Source organism: Electrophorus electricus, chromosome 4 (assembly GCF_013358815.1).
Source record: "Electrophorus electricus isolate fEleEle1 chromosome 4, fEleEle1.pri, whole genome shotgun sequence".
In the NCBI taxonomy this organism is placed as follows: domain Eukaryota; kingdom Metazoa; phylum Chordata; class Actinopteri; order Gymnotiformes; family Gymnotidae; genus Electrophorus; species Electrophorus electricus.
The window spans coordinates 30,620,554-30,636,867 of NC_049538.1; the positions used below are offsets into that span (position 1 = coordinate 30,620,554).

Genomic DNA, 16,314 nt, shown 5'->3' on the forward strand with positions numbered 1-16,314 from the left:
ATATATATATATATATATATATATATATATATATATATATATATATATCTCTTTCAACATTTCACCGTGTTTTTTTCCTAGTTCGGCAACACCTCAGAAGCAGTTTTACATTTTAGAGCAAGATTGTCACCAAAAGGACAAATAAGTTTCAAGTGTGCAAAAATAAACGAGTTTTCAATATAAGTAAGACTTCAGGAACTTAAAAAGGAATGTTCTGGTGTTCACTGCGAAGAGTCGACCATTTTTACTTCTAACTAAAATACAGAGCTAATGTTAGTATATTAATTATACCTCAATGTTTTACAGTTTTACTTAAAAAAACAAATTAAAAACAATGCTAAATGATTTGCTACAGTCTCTCATTTATACACTTCAATTAAGATCATTCACTGATTTGGGGATTTGTGGCCCCAGTGACTATTCAGGCACGTCTGTTTCTGAGAGAACTCTCACTGCAAACCAGTGACTGACTGGGATTCAGTCCTATCCGAAAATACAAAGAGCAAAATGGATGTAAGGGCAAAATTCTCAGTGGTATCTCAGGGATATCCATGAATCACGCGCATATTTCACCAATCCACCCTCCAAAACCCAGCACACAGAGTAATGTGTCTCCTCTGGCACTTCTGTTAAAACCATTTCTGCTGTTGCGTATCTCAAGGTTACTGACCATGGAAAAACAGAACTTGGCTTTGTGTTTGGTATGGCTCACTCCTCAGCATGAATTTACAGTCCCCAGATTAGAATTGTGAGAACATAGACCTGGAATGTGGTGTGATTAGATACATACAGCAAGCTGTTTTTGGGTTATAATCATAATCAGTCAAAATGCTTCTATGTCTATAGTAGTGCACATCGCACTCTTAGGTCTTGAGCTAAAAGAAGTGAACCCTATAGCATTAGCCCCAGCAGTCACTATGCTGCAATTCTTCCTGTAAGACATCACCACAAAAAGGTCCGTCATCAAGGAAGGCGTTTTACAGAAGTGGCAGTCAGAGCAAGTGATCTGTGACTGGTGAGAGCCAAACTAAAGTACTCAGTAATTATGTAACCTGCAAGAAACTTGTGTGATCTGCCAAGAGAATGGCTTCAAACAGATCCCCCTTTTCCCTGTGTGGGTATGGGCATGTTCGGTCCATGGGAAGTGTCCACAAAGCACTCCAGAGGAGCCACTCTAGGCGAATGCTGAGAAGTGAGCAGTGTTTTTCACCTGCTTATGTACTAGGGCAGTTCTCATAGAAGTTGTTGAAGAAATCAGTTCTTCAAGCTTTTTTAATGTACTAGGATGCTTTTTTTGCCCTACGTGGCCCGGCCTGGCAGCTGTGCTCCGACTGTGGCAGCAACTTCTTTGGGTTTGCAAGGAATTGGAGAAGGGTGCCCCAGGGAACTGGGGATGGATGCACCAGGGAACTGGGGATGGATGCACCAGGGAACTGGGGATGGATGCACATGGGAATTGGAGAAGGGTGCCCCAGGAAACTGGGGATGGATGCACCAGGGAACTGGGAATGGATGCACCAGGGAACTGGGGATGGATGCACATGGGAATTGGAGAAGGGTGCCCCAGGAAACTGGGGATGGATGCACCAGGGAACTGGGGATGGATGCACCAGGGCAGGAGAGTGTTCAGGAGTATTTGCAGGATCAGGAATGCACACAGTGGGGGGGGATGATTGGAGTGGCATGGCGCATATTGGATTGTATGCTGTTAGGACTTACACATGAAGGCTTGACCACACTTTTGGCAGAAGTCAAAATTATAATTAATGCACGTGCTCTGCTACCTGTGTCATCTAACCCTGAGTATCCTTACATCATACACCTTCTGTAGTCTTTACCCAAAAAAGGCACAGCGTCTCCTCTGCACAGTGGTCTCAGCCAAAGTGAAGTGTTAAAAGAATGAATGAGACATGAACACAGTAATCCATCTCACAAGGATTTAGAGCAATGCCATCGGAATGTCATTCGGACCGGGTAAGTGTGGTCGGATGGTTACAAGGAGAGGGAGGGTAGCTGGAACTGAGGGGACCGTTCTACCAGAATACCAGAAGGTAACATAACAGAGGCAGCTACAAGTACCCTGGAATCCCACAGGAAAACGGGAATCATGAAGAAACCCCAAGGAAAGCAGCTACAACCAAATACCTACAAATACCTACAGCCAAATACTTACAAAGAGTGAGACACGTCCTGAGAAGTCATTTGAAGGAGAGGAACAAAATCTAGGCTATGAACACTTACCAATCATCGGATATATCAACACCTGCCCACAACTACCAGTCACTGGATATATCAACACCTACCAACATCCACCCATCATCAGATATATCAACACCTACCAACACTTTCAGGTCATCACATATATCAAAACCTACCAATACCTACTAGTCATCAAATACCCCGCTGGCATAATCAGCTGGCAAAAGGAGGAGATATAACTGACATCAAGACAAGGAGAGTTTCATCTCAAATCCAACAACCTGAGGAGGGGGGCCAAGGAATAGTGAGCGTCACAGCTACTATCCAGGATGTGGTGATCCCACATGTTGTGATAGCAACATCAGGAACAAGGACTGAAAGAAGAGCTAAAAAATTTGTGGAAGGTGAAGGAAACTCTGGTTCCCATAGTAATCGAGAACATTGGGGGCTGTGAATCCCAAACTGAAAGAATGGCTCCAGCAGATCTCCGTCCAGAACAGTGCAGTCCTGAGAACAGCTAAGATACTACATTGAACCCTCAAACTCCCAGTGGGCCCGACATTAAATGAAAAAAGACTGTATATAGTATAGGTGCATTTTGCTTGCACAGCCAATGAAGGACCTCTGTCCCAAACATTTTGTTTCTCTGGAAACTTTACTACAATTTTGTGTATATATATATTCTTCTATTCTATTTTAACCTTACATTCTATTCATATATTCATATTCCTCTCCATTTAGCTGTTCCTTACAAATGAAATGAAATTGAATAAATGAATAAATTAAACAACAAAATGTATTTACACATAGATAAGACACACCCAGAAGAGATATGAGTTCATAGTCCCAGGTCAGGTATACTATTCACATACATTATTAATGGGTCCCAGATTTTGTCAAATGTCTTAATGGAGCCCTTGAGGGTGCATTTAATTTCCTCCAATCCTAGCTCAATCCTAGCTCAGTCGCTAGTTAAAACAGTTAAAACATGCCTGGGTATTCACTCACCTACAGTAAACAACCACCTTTTTCAAACCCTTTCTATCACAATTATCAGTGGAAACACATCACAACTTTGAACAGTGCAGGACAAGTTACCACCAGGGCTTTTGCAACATACAGTGGACTGCTTCTGTATGTCACCTGACAGGTAGAGCCAGAAGAACAAGATTCTCACAATATCGTGGTTGTGGGTTTGAGTCACAGAACATCTGCTGTCATACTCATAAATAGGTGAAGTTGCTCTGGGCAAGTCTCCCAAATGCTGAAAAATCACTGTAACAAATATGGCAGCTCTTTAGGCAAAGAGAGTATCTGTATTTAAAAAGGCTACCATGTAACAATTTGAATTTACTTTTAATTAAAAACATCTTGTAGGTTAAAATTAGAAACTATTGCCAAAAACCAGGGTGTTAGCTACCCTTCATGTCCTCATTAATGACTAGTTTCAGTCCAGTAGAGGGCAAGTGTAATTGTTTCAGGGTACTGAGTGAATTTGAAACCTTTACAGATAGTTTGCCTATGTTCCAAGTAGGTACCTTACATGCACAACTCACTGTTTTAGCTACAGAGGCCTGGCACTCATGTGTTTAGATTAGTTAAATAGGTTCACATGATGGTCTGAAAGATGATTACAAACATTATATGTATTTTATCTGCTTTCAAATCGTGCTCTTTTACTTCAGTTAGGCATTTATTTGTTTTTTGGGTTTTTTTTAGGAAAAATGTTTTGCTTGTTAGGAGTATCTAATTATTTTGGTATTGAAACTATTCCTCAAGAACTCAAGCGCGCCCTCTCTCGTAGCACGCTGGTATTATGCAGTTTTGTGTGTTTCTTTACTTTAGCCACTAGATGGAACTGCACTCTAGGTAATGAAGTGACAAAAAATCGACCTTCTCGTCAAGGTTCTCGTGTGTGACAGTGGACAACAACGGGCTTGTTAAGATGACGAAATGGACATCTTTGTCATCCTGGTTTCCTGACAAAATTACCAGATATCTCGAGGTAGAGTAACAACGAAATCAGAGCAAGCAAAAGAAAAGTTGCAAAGACCTCCTTAATCTGTGAGAACAGGATGGCTAGATTTATTATTAAATGTAAAAAACAAACAAACTAAGAACACAACTAGAGAAGGACTCGGCGAGGAGCAGCACACTGGAATCTGCAGATCTGCAGACAAGCTAAGGAGAGCGAGTGACACAAAGCTGGGGGAAAATATTTGCATTTCTAAGAAGATGAACACAATATTCTATTCTATTTATCTAGTTTAATAAGCTTTACAGATCCATAAATATTTTCCAGTTGTATTTACTGGGCCACACTATCCACTTGTATTTACTGTAATTCTGACAAACATTTTGTAGAAGACTATTATAAAATACTCTGAAAGATATCAGAAATCAACCACTGTTGCATAATTTATGTTAGTTATGTTATTTTGCCTGTGCAGTGAGTTTTTTCCCCCCTGGTATCACATGACAGAAGCTAAACCCTGGCTTACTGTACATTCCAAATCAGTGACATTCAGGTCAGGTGATTTGGTCCTCAAATCAGGAACAGCCATATCAAGATGCACTTATACTCACCACCATTAAATATACACGATGACGGTGACCGTAAACCTGTAGTCAGGACCAGGAACATGTCATCATGTGCTGCTGGCTGTCAATACTGTTGCGTTTGTTCAAACCAAACGTGAGTGTGGTCTTTGTGAGTGTGGGTGCTCCCGGGCCCTCAGTCCTGTGAGTGACCTCTTTTGACACCCCTGTCCTACAGTTACAGTGATGCAATATTCTTGTTGATTCTGGGACGCCAGCATCTTCTCCAGAAGGGAACTTGAGAAAGAGGTGGAATACGTGCACCAAAATCAAGGAGAGCTCAGGTATAATAAAGAACAGAGGTCTTTGGTGCTGAAACATGTAAAGTAGTGCAAGTGAAATATATGACACAGAGGTACAGAAGGATCCAGTAAAAAGGAGAAGGTTGGAGTGTTTTGTGTACAGAAACCATCGCCAAGTAAAAAGACACCGGACAGTCTTTTGAGCTGAAGTTTATTTGACAATTGTGCGGCAATAATTTAGAACTGCAAACAGTGTAAAGCGTTACCGAAATGAGCATTGTTCGCTGGGTATTAATCCTTTATAAAATCCATAATTTTTTTTTTTTACAACATGAACATTAGACATTTAGCATATTCACTACTTATGTACATCGCCACACGCGCATACATGCCGCCCTTATGCAAAAAGACAGTTGAGTCTAAAGGGGAGTTGAAGGGTTACACGCAAAACTAAAGGGACCTGGTTAAAGCACACAACCCCTTTAAAGCAGCACACGCTCAGTCCCTCACCGGATAGTCGAGCTCATCTCTGGATCGCTCCTTCATTCTTCCAGTCCCAAGTACATGTGCACTTAATGCATGTTACACAATCTTTTATTAAATTCCAATTACCAACGGCAAAACCCCTGCCGGAGGCGCAGTTCTGAGAGCAGTAGCAGTGACTGTGGTGAACATACACGCTATGTTCATGTGGATCTGTTGATATTGGAAAGCCATGAAAGGGTGCGGTTCTGAGATCAGCGCCAGAGAACGTGGTAAATTTACACGCATTGTGTGTACGTGCATCTGTTGAATCTCGTAAGCCTCTGAAGGTGAAATACTCACCACTTGTCTGGGCAGCTACAGTGACACCTGATCAGGAGTCTTACATCACATGGAGGATAATGACAGTACTAAACCTGGCAAAATACATGAGGTGCTTTGATTGCTTAGATAGACGACTACTGAAATCATAAAAACCTTTCTAGATTGACTAACAAAAGCATGTGCCACCTGACTCCGACAGAGTCTGCTTCCAGAAGAGTTGTACTGCAATGTGTAGCTATAGAAGAGGATGTTATGTTGCAATAGACATTAGTCCAAGACACATTTATTCCAAGACTTTAGTTAGGAGGATTTCTTTAAGAAAATATATATTACAGTCAAGAGGAGGAAGGGTCACGTGTTGGAAACGTGTGAGGACTGTCTGAAAGGAGCAGAAAGGTCACGGGCAAGTGCACTTACAGATTAAAGACCCACTTTTATCAGAATATTTACATTAACTTTCATATCTACCAAAAAACACAGAATACATTCAATATCAAAGGTCTGTAAGGTGCTAACAGAGCTTTACTCGCTGGAGATCCGTGTTGTGTAGGTGCACGGAAGTCCTGTCACAAGGACCATGTAGTTCTTTTCTCCAGAAACCTCTCAAGTTCTGGACAAAAGGACATTTTCTGCAGATAATCCCCAAGGGCAGAATGAGTCAGTTCCACTCTGGTCTTAACTGTTTCTAGAAAATAGGCCTGAAGTGAAAACTCTTCGAGATGGTGAAAGAACATCCTCAAACCACAAACCCTTGCAGAGGATTTCCATAGGATTCCAACTACCGAAAAGCCCATGTTACGCCCAGCTACTCCAACTGGGAGTTTGCACCTTACTAAAAATCTCAAAGTTAAAAAGATTAATGAGGGGGTGAGATGGGGGGGAGGGCTGTCATAACAAAAGGTCAGAGCACTGTTAGTAGTATTGTCTGATTAAAAACAAAAACAGCTTCGATCCCAACAGAGAGAGGGTTCCGCCCAGGGCACTGGTGACCAGAGGAACATCTCTAGAAATGAACCCTTATCTAAATGCTGACATATGTTGAGGTATTTAAGTAACATTTCCAAGCACTGAAGATTAAAGTATGAAATAAGAACCTCACCGTCAAGGGCAAATCCAGTAGTCTACCAAAAATAAAGATTTTTTTTCTAACAAATCCTGCAGTGGTCACTTCTGTTTGCTTGAGGTCACCATCATACAATACATCCAAGATGCCAGTATGTTTCCAAATTGTCTACAAGAGGTGCAGTAGTTTATAGCTCATAGAGCATTAACAAATATTGCACTAAACAAACTTTCCTCGGCTAAGAAAAATATCAAACCCTCAGTTTAACACGTTTTTCTTAAGACTAATGCCATAGATTAAAAACGGCAATACTGACAGACATGTAGGCTTTTGTTAATGTCGACTTCCACCCCAATCTCAAGGGTTTGGGTACAAAAGGAAGCAGTTGTTACAACGTCCCCCGGTCTCCCCGACGAAGCTAAAGACCAATTCCACTGTGAAACCCTGTTTGCGCAAATTTTCAGAATAAAAAAGTAAGGATAAAAAATAAAAAGAAAAGCTTCGTCTGTGAATCTATAGAAACACTACAGTCTACAGAATACTCGGCGACAAATATTACGCAAGTACGCAATGTTACAAGCAGACGAGAGCGCGCAAAGGGGGCCTGAAGCATCCTATGCACTGCCGTTTTCCATTCTTTGGTCCCCAACGCAGTCGTTACCGGAGCCTTGCTCCGCACTCGCAGGGGAAGACGCGTCCGTGGAGCTCGACAGGTCGGCATCCGGAGAGAGAGAGTCTTTGTCGTCTGCCATAGTATCGAATCCACAGCTTTTATCCACCAGCACGGAGGGGAAAGCGGCTGCAGTGGAGGCGTGCGCGGGGATCCCGGGGTACAGCCACGGGAACGGGCTGGTCAGTGCCGCGGCTGGACACACGAACTTCTCCAGATTGCTCTTATCAAAAAAAGGCATATAGGACGCCGCCGCCGAGGGGTTTATAAAGTAAAACGGCATGCAAAATGGAGTTTGCTGTCCAACGCCAGTCATTCCCATTAAAGAGTTCATGAACGCCAAGTCTGCTCGATTTGTTTGATCCGTGCTTGAAGCACCGTTTCCAGCCCAGGTCATTTTAGGCTTTTTGGCAGTACGTTCATCTCCAAATTCCTGTTTTATCTTAACTCCCTTCGGTCCCGCAACTTTTTCAGGGTCACATCCTTTCTCCAGTTTGCCTTCGCTTTTCTCGGCTTCTCCTCCATATCCACTGTCGGTGTCGGTGTCGTTTTCGCTCGGCTCCGGGTTCTGAGTCCTCTGAATGACGGGGACACAGTTGGCCTGGCCGTCCTTCAGCCCGTCGCGGTCCTGACCGTCTCCGCTGGATAAGGGCTGGTGGACAAGTCGCGCGCTTGGGTGCAATTGTGCAGAAACTTTGTGCAAATGGTTGATCAGCTGAGTGCACCTCTGTTCGCGGGCGGTCCAGTTCTCCACTTTGTTCAGATACTGCAGAACCTCTTTGGCACACGTTTGAAAGCCCGAGTGAAAAGCATCCAAGTCGGCATGGATGGAGGACTTCAACGACCGATCCCCTGATACATGGACACAAGAAAAACGTTAGTGCCGATTTATCATCGTCATATCAAGACACACTTAACACTTCGCCTGGGGTAAAGCTATGTTCTCTCACACTTAGAGCTGTAGAATGCGTATTTGGTAATCGTTTAGTGTTACTGCTGCTGACAGGCCAACTGTCAGGGTCATTTACCGTTCTGCAAAGCCAGGATCTTCTGGTGCTGTTGCTCCGTGACCGCCGTCAAAGCATTCAAGTGTTTCAAAGTTAGCTCAAGAACCACCGCTTTTTCCAGATGACCCAGCGTCTGAGGCACATCGAAAACAAGTGTTAGATTCTCAAGAAACTTCACGAGATTTAAAAAAACATATATATTTTTTAAAAAGACGGTCTCAAAGAAGAGACTAATGTTTACAACCAGTAATCAGCTCGGGATTTCTTTACCGTTAGCTTCAGGTGTTCGGGCAGTAAATCCTTCAGCTGTCCGATACACTCATTAATCCGGTCCCGTCGCTTCTTTTCTATGAGTCTGTGTGGTAACTTGTAAGCGTCCTGCATTTTGACCAAAAAAAAAACGTTAGTAAAAAAATAAGGCAAAATGATGTTCTAGAAATGCAATTTAACCGACGTGAAATGTAAAAGGGAATAAGGTAAACCTGCTAAAACGGCTGCGTTATACGAACGTGCCGTACGGGGTATGGCGCGAGGACGGATCGGTGAGGACATGCATATCCCGCTTACCTTTCCTTCCTCTCGCTTCATGGCTCTTTTCGACTTGCACATGTAAAGAGACGAATATTCGACCCTGAAAAACAAAACTCTGATGCTTAACAATTAAATCCATTTATTTGGAAAACATACATTTGAAAACAGTGTCAGTCGTGTTCACAAAACAGCAGCATTACCCCAGAAAATCTGCGTGATCAAGGAACGGTCTGTCCTGCAGTCGCGATATTCTTTCATCCATAACTTTTCACTTTCTTTCATCCACTTTTTTTGTCTCCTTCGGCAAACCTGCGTTTATAATTCCAAGACCAGCGAAAGTGACACGCGAGCGTTTCCGCGCAGCGCGCACGTCCGGTAGGCGCAGCGTTTTCAGAATGAGCCGTCCTCGCGTGGGCTGCCACTTCGCCGAGCACCTTTTTGCGCGAGAGCCAGAGCGCACGCGCGCGCCACCGCTCGGAACGGCTTCCGACTCACGTGTGAACTGCACCAGCCCAAAAGTCCGGCGATTAACCAGCGCTTAAGGCCACGCGCCGTCGCAGAAGTCGCCCGCACCCGAGGCAGCCAATCGGAGCGGACGCTGCAGCACGTCTATGCGTAAACAGGCACGCTGGACATTTGGGGGGATTAAACTTCCAGCACTAACGACATCCTGAGCGCACGCGTCCTTGCAAGTAACCTCCACGGATTGTTGCAGCTGAGGCAACCACCTTTGGGACCAAAGTCACGTTCGTCAAACAAACGGTCACAATTTTCCGCGAAACGTAAGACTAGAGAACCGACGAGGTCCGCTCGTGAGGTGCGCCCGCCAGGATCTCTACCGCGTGCTTAAACACGTGCGCACTCTGGCTTCTGGTGCAATAAAACTTTTGTTTGGTGCAAGCACACACTCACACTCCAGTAGGTGGTCCCGGGACTGAGGGACCACTCGACGCAGATTGTATAATGCAGTATCCGCTCCTGACAGCAACGCTTACAGTGAAAAGGTGCCAACACCGGAACACAGTTTCCGGCACAGCCTAAATAGATAAGCCTTTTTTGTAACACCATACTGATAAAGCATTTCAGCAACAAATTTGCCACACATCAGCCAGGCTATTTTGGTTTAACTTATGTAAACACAAGCCTGCACGTACGCACATCACGCATTTCCATAATGAACGTTACAAAACGGCCGCGTGCGCGCGTGCGTGAGAGCGAGCGGCTCTGATATTCTTAGGGACGAGCGTCACCACGACGCTCCAGATCCAGATCCAGGTGCCAGTCACTAGCACTCACGGATACGGGCGCTATTTCGGATGGATAAACGCAACAATACTAACATCTCTAGATAAGTTGTAGTTGGCTAGTAACTGCTTTAGCCTCGAGAGAAATCCTTGAGTGTATCTTATAAATAATAAAACAAAAAAAAAAAACAAAAAAAAGCAGCGAATATATTTATCGCATATTTGCAAACTTTTTTTTCCTGTTGAAATATACTTAAAACATTGAGAAAGAATAAATATCGATAAATCGCATGACTTTTATGTGTACAGTATATGTATATAATAAACATGGGCCTGTTTACCATGGACACGCGGTTTTCCCACAGTTTGGTCACATTCCAGCGGGATTAAGTGCGAGGCTCTCACGTGGCTGCCTGTCACGTTACTTCCCCGTGGGACTCATGTGACGCTGTCAGCGTCGTTATAAAGAGGTTGCACAGGGCGTTTAGCGCTTCTTGGCAGCGGTCACGCGTTCACCCACATTTCTGCCCGTGACATGGGATTTTCCTGCCAGCAGCCGCCGTTCCCACACACACACACCGTGCTGCTCCTTCGTCCTCTGCCAGCGCCGTCTTCCTGCTGCTGCTGGTGTTGCTGTGGCAGTCGTGTGTTGGAGTCCCCCCTCTCGCCTCCCCGTTCCCAGCCTCGCTCCGTTTCCTCTGCCCTGCCGCGTTCTGCTCTATATGTGGCTGTCGGGCAGCTTTGCTCCAAATGTTTTCCATATTAGTTCAGAGCCTCCTCTGATTCCAAATAGCTGCAGCACCACAGGGCTGGCGGGGAGGGTGAGGAGAGAGCACAGCGGGGGGAGGCAGACAGCACAGAGGGGCATTCGAGGGGAGGAGAGCAGACGCTAGACGAGGAAGGCGAGCAGAAGAAAAGAGAAGGAGAGAAAAGCGGGAGAAAGAGTTGACCAGCAGACCCCCGGAAGGGACGAGGAGGCGCAGAGCGTGAGGCGGAAGGAAGAATGCGCTCGGACAAGAGTCGCGCGGGCGGAGGGGAGGACGCCGGGCCCGTGGAGCGGGCTCGCTGCGGCCCGGACGGCCACAGGTGCTGTGGCTGCCCCTTCCCGCTGCTGATTGCGCTGCTCCAGCTACTGCTGGGCGTCGCCGTGGCGACTGTGGCCTTCCTCATGGCCGCCATCAGTCCGTCGCTACTGGCCAGGGAGACGCCGCACTGGGCTGGTATCCTCGTAAGCACCGGCTAAACGCTTCCCCTCGCTTGCCGTCCCGTTCCTCCGCTCCCGGCATGCCTTCTGACCGCCTAGGCCACGCATGGGGCCTGCATGCTTTTATGACTCCGCCATTCTGTCCGCACCCTGCCCAGGAGCCGAAACACAGCTCCATACAACACTGCACTGTCTGCATGAATTGCACGGATAAGCACTGATACAGATTACTGGAATAGTTAGTCAAGTATTACTGTTATACTGAGTTACTGAGTTATAGCCAGGATTCAGGAGACTATTAATGGTTTGATTGGAAACATTAGCTTGGATGTTTTGTTCATTTGAGCTCTTTCAGTTCATCTGCCATCCTTGTCTAAGATGTTATATCTCAGTGAAGAGTGACATTTATACATTTAACATTTAAATAGCATTTACTAAGGCCAGAATTACAGAGTATCTGTGTACAGGAAATGTCTCCTTAATGTGCTACCCAGACACTGCTTTAGTAATTTGTGTTGAGCCCAAGTCACATGAGTTCAGGCAAAATGATTTAGTGTCACACAGAAAAAGATCCAGACAGAATGGGATGATCTGGGTTTAAATTCAAGAACAGTTTGTAAATACAAAGAAAAACGAAAGAAGCAGCTGTAAGCAAAACTGTCTGTGAAACCAGAATTTACTACGCAGCTGTAAGTTAATAAACCAACATAGGAATATTAATACCATGTTTTATTCACATAGCATTTTACAAACAGTGTTTATAACGTGCTTTACAAAATATAATAAATATAATAAAATAATATACTAAAGAGAAGAGTCCGGTTGTGTACATGTCCGTCACGCACTCCAGCAAAACTCACGTAACCAAGACTGGATTCTTCTGTTTCACACGTGCAGTATATGACCTCTCTTAGGCAGCAAGGGTCCCTACAGCAAGCCATTTCAAAGCACAGTACCCGTTAGATCACGAGCGTAGGGGGCCGGGGTACGTATGCAAGCCTTTTTACTTGCTGGTGTAGACTGCACGGTTCTGGTAATTACCCAAAGCTATTGGTGAGTTCTTAATTTATTTCGTAATAGCGGATCTGTCAAAGCCAGTTTCTCTCATCAGACTGCCATTTTAACTGAGCCTTTATTGTTTTGTCATGTGAGAAGGGTAAAATGTCAGCTACACTAAACTGTTTTTATGACGGTGCAAGTTCTCTCTCTCTCACACACAGACAGACACACACACACAGACAGACGCACACAAGAACACATCAGAGTCGATCCTGACACTGTGATATCCCGAGTTCAGGCCTCACGAGACCAGTGCTGCTACAGAAAAACACTGAGGTCACCAAGATCCCCCCAGCACCTGGGAAAAACAATCAAATTAGATACTGCACGTTAGTCACAAGGCTCCAATCCGACTGAAACAGGGAGTGTTATCTCAGAAAAGGGGAAAAACCTATTCAGTTTGGCAAAGGCTGTGATTATGCTATCAGATGACAAGGCAGTGCTGAGTTGCACAACACTGATTACAGCCTGGTAGAACCAGAGAAAAGGAGAGAGTTTAAGAGGTCTGGAAATAAGATTAGGCCAATCTCTTAGGATGGCATGTGTTTATAACTTGGGATACAATGGTCACATTTTTTCGACATCTGATTCTGAGGTGCACATGATTGTGAAGTTTGTGCAGACAGACTGAAGTCAAAGATCTGGGCTGGTTTTGCATGTGGGGTGCTCGGTGCCAGGATGTGTAGTGGAGCATTTCTCTGTGCTGCATTGCAGCTGTGCGTGGTGTCGATATTGGGTTTCGTCCTCTACGGGATCACCTACCTGCCGGATGAGAGCACCACCATGCAGTTCATCGTAAAGGTGAGAGAGAGAGAGAGAGAGGTGTGGAGCTGAAAACATGACTGCACAACTATCAGCTGTACATTCACTCCTCTAAACATTAGATTCATGAATATGGCCTGAGAATATTGTGTGCAGTAACAGCACCTCAGAGATCACTGCTAACCCAAGAACAAAGCCCAAATCAGGTCATTTTAAAGGGGATTCAAGTATTTTACAGGGCCACCTTATCTTTAACAAAGCTCGACATGGTCAAGTCATTGTAGTTTTATGGAGATAAACAGTACTACTGTTACATAGTATTAGAGTTCACACCTGTGTGGAAGGTTCTGTCTATAGTGCTGGAGGCGCCACGGACTCGGTCCTGACCCGGTCCTGTCTGCTACGCATTCCTTTCAGGTGCTGTACTTCCTCCTGTGTTCCGTGGGCCTGATCGTCTCCATCCTGGTCATTGCCTTTCAAGGTCACCACTACTCCCTAACCATCGGCTTCACGTGCCGAGAGACGAGCCAAGACTGCGTGTGCACGCTGGAGCCGGAGGATCCCGTCGGCCGCACGTTCACGTACGCCGGTGTGACCGACTGCACGGCCGTCACCAGCACCCTGATGTTCTTCTACCTTCTGCAGATGGTTCTGAACCTGGTGCAGGCCCTCGTCTGTTTGCTGGGGGCCTTCCTCATGTGGAAGCACCGGTACCAGGTCTTCTTCGCTGGCCTGCAAATGGGTTCACCCTCCACCCAGCACTGGCAGAAGGTGTAGGGGTGGGAATTGGGCAGGGGGCGCTATGGGGCAGGGCCAGCGCTCACTGAAAAAAAAGAAGGGATTGGAAGAACTTTGTCTGCTGGGTAAGAATGCCGCGGAGCGCGTGTAGGTGTGCCGTGCATAGAGGGAAAGATGGATATTCAGCACAGCCCCCACCCTCCTGGAACAACATGCATTTTTGTGCGAGGGTATTCGTCATAACAGTACTGTAACAGTGTGTGCAGGAACATTGCTGCAAGTGTTATCTTGCCATTGTATTAGCATATAATACTGTTGTAGCAAATGATATTGTCCCATTGAAGAGCTTTTCTATTTTTCTACATTGGCTATTGGATAGTTCCATTAATGTAAATGTATACTGGCCTCCACCAGTGCCGGTCCCAAGGAATACGTCCAGTACAGGAGTTGTCAGCTGGAGAGCTTTCGGTTTCATCTATTGTGGTAAACTGTTCGTATTAAAATGTATCAGACTGACAGCCTTTGCAGTTGCCAAGGTTCCAGGTCACTGGTTCTTTATTAGCAAAAAGCATTTGTACTTCTTTTATACTTAAATATTTTAAGCATTTTAACCAGTCGGTTTTTCTTAAGCTTTATTGAACAATACTGAAGTTTTTCCACATTGTGTAATCTAGGCGAGCAGGAAAATGCTGCTTGTTTTTTAAAACTAGTTGTCGGTTTTTTGTTTTTTTTTATTGTTGTGTAATTCGGGTTTTGGTGAATATAATATTCTTTCACTGATCCTCATCAGTCTGGTGTGTATATATCTGTGTTACTTATGAAATGTTCACATTTTGATCCTGTTTTTTGTGTGCTGAATTAGGTCTTAGAGAGAGGAGCTCCGCACTTAGCTCATGGTTGCTGGGGTCACTACTCAGGCTTTCTAGTCAAAATGCTGAATAGTTACCAGATCACAGACAGGCGTGGAAATGGGCCACACACACACACACACACACACACACACACACACACACACACACACACACAGAGTGTGCAGTCAGGGATGTGAGGTGCATCACACAATAAACAGCATTCGCCCATATCAGGCAGCAGAGGTCGAGGGGGTCAGATGGGTACTCATACAGGCTGAAGCGTATATTCAGTATGAATCCCAGTTTCATATTCTAATTAAACATTAGAGAGATGGTGGGTCCTTAACCCTGTGGACACGGTTTGACAGAAAGCCGTGTGCAGCTTTCGTTTGGGGTAAAAAAAGAACACCCCCCCCACCCCCATTCCCGCATTCCTCTTCCTATGACTCATCTTTCCTTCAAATGTCTCTTCTTGGAAAAAAAGGACATTTACATAAGACTGTTCCTCACCATCTACATGCGTGCCTCATTTCTCCATTTCTCACACGGTTCAAAGAGCAGACAACATGGCGGCATGCAGGTTCGCTTCCAAACCTTTAGGAGACACAGCGGAAAGGAGGCGATGCTTCCTGGCTCGAGTACGCAACTAGAAAAGCATTCCAGAGTGGTTCGCCCATTAACACTGGGACCCCAGCGTTCCCTACTCAAACTGGTCAGGGCTACTTAAGATGGGTGTGGCTACGCCACAGCCCCTCCTGGCGCCTCTGCACCTTATTGGCCCACCCACCCAGAGAGAGGTGGGGACCTCGGAGGTGGGCGGAGCCTTACTGGAGAAGACGGAGGCATTCGGCGCGTTCCGCCCTCGTCTTGATCAGAGTACACGAGAGCCCACAGCCGAAGGAAATAAATATGCAGCGACTCGTGCAACCCGTGCGTTTCACTTTGTTGTTGTTTTTAGCAGGGGAGGGCAGGCCTGCAGGCGTGTTCCAAACTTGCTCATGTGATGTCCCTGATGTGCTCCACAGCTTGCTGGCATGAGGCCACGTGTCACATGCAGTCTCATCCCATGCGCTGGGGGCTTGATGCGCGTCTCTACTGTCTGATATTCAGGGTTGTTTTTATGTTGTTTATTTCATCCTTTTTTTTTCCTTTTTGGGTTGTGACTGAGAACACCTTCCTAATTAAGGCAGGAGTCCAATTTGACATGGCAGTGAGCAGATGCACGCTTGACAAGATCCAACGCTGTGAGCGGGACATGGTCCTTCATTCAGGACGCGCTCTCCGCGCGACTTCGTGCAGCGTGTGCGCGAGGCCAGTGGTGCCACGCCCTGTCCGTCCA

At 45.4% G+C, this 16,314-nt stretch overlaps 2 protein-coding genes across 2 annotated transcripts; one reads left to right on the forward strand and one right to left on the reverse strand.

The window, feature by feature from the left end:
* Positions 1-5,233: 5,233 nt before the first annotated feature.
* bhlhe41 (basic helix-loop-helix family, member e41) lies at positions 5,234-10,065 on the reverse strand. The gene is made up of 5 exons (XM_027032767.2): positions 9,318-10,065; positions 9,154-9,217; positions 8,857-8,964; positions 8,608-8,719; positions 5,234-8,431 (listed from the first exon to the last, which is right to left on the reverse strand). Exons 1-5 carry the CDS (start codon positions 9,377-9,379, stop codon positions 7,524-7,526), a joined length of 1,254 nt encoding a protein of 417 aa, XP_026888568.2. The 5' UTR covers positions 9,380-10,065; the 3' UTR covers positions 5,234-7,523.
* A 782-nt stretch (positions 10,066-10,847) lies between these two features.
* On the forward strand, positions 10,848-14,910 carry sspn (sarcospan (Kras oncogene-associated gene)). The gene is made up of 3 exons (XM_027032768.2): positions 10,848-11,589; positions 13,339-13,425; positions 13,804-14,910. Exons 1-3 carry the CDS (start codon positions 11,365-11,367, stop codon positions 14,161-14,163), a joined length of 672 nt encoding a protein of 223 aa, XP_026888569.2. The 5' UTR covers positions 10,848-11,364; the 3' UTR covers positions 14,164-14,910.
* Positions 14,911-16,314: the final 1,404 nt, after the last annotated feature.

Excerpts from the sequence above, each read along its gene's own strand:
- bhlhe41 (XM_027032767.2), bottom strand. The coding sequence starts at position 9,379 with ATGGATGAAAGAATATCGCGACTGCAGGACAGACCGTTCCTTGATCAC. Across the intron at positions 8,965-9,153 it reads TGAAGCGAGAGGAAGGAAAG|GACGCTTACAAGTTACCACA; the intron begins GTAAGCGGGATA and ends GTCAAAATGCAG. Across the intron at positions 8,432-8,607 it reads GATCCTGGCTTTGCAGAACG|GGGATCGGTCGTTGAAGTCC; the intron begins GTAAATGACCCT and ends TCCATGTATCAG.
- sspn (XM_027032768.2), top strand. The coding sequence starts at position 11,365 with ATGCGCTCGGACAAGAGTCGCGCGGGCGGAGGGGAGGACGCCGGGCCC. Across the intron at positions 11,590-13,338 it reads CGCACTGGGCTGGTATCCTC|CTGTGCGTGGTGTCGATATT; the intron begins GTAAGCACCGGC and ends GCTGCATTGCAG. Across the intron at positions 13,426-13,803 it reads CCATGCAGTTCATCGTAAAG|GTGCTGTACTTCCTCCTGTG; the intron begins GTGAGAGAGAGA and ends CATTCCTTTCAG.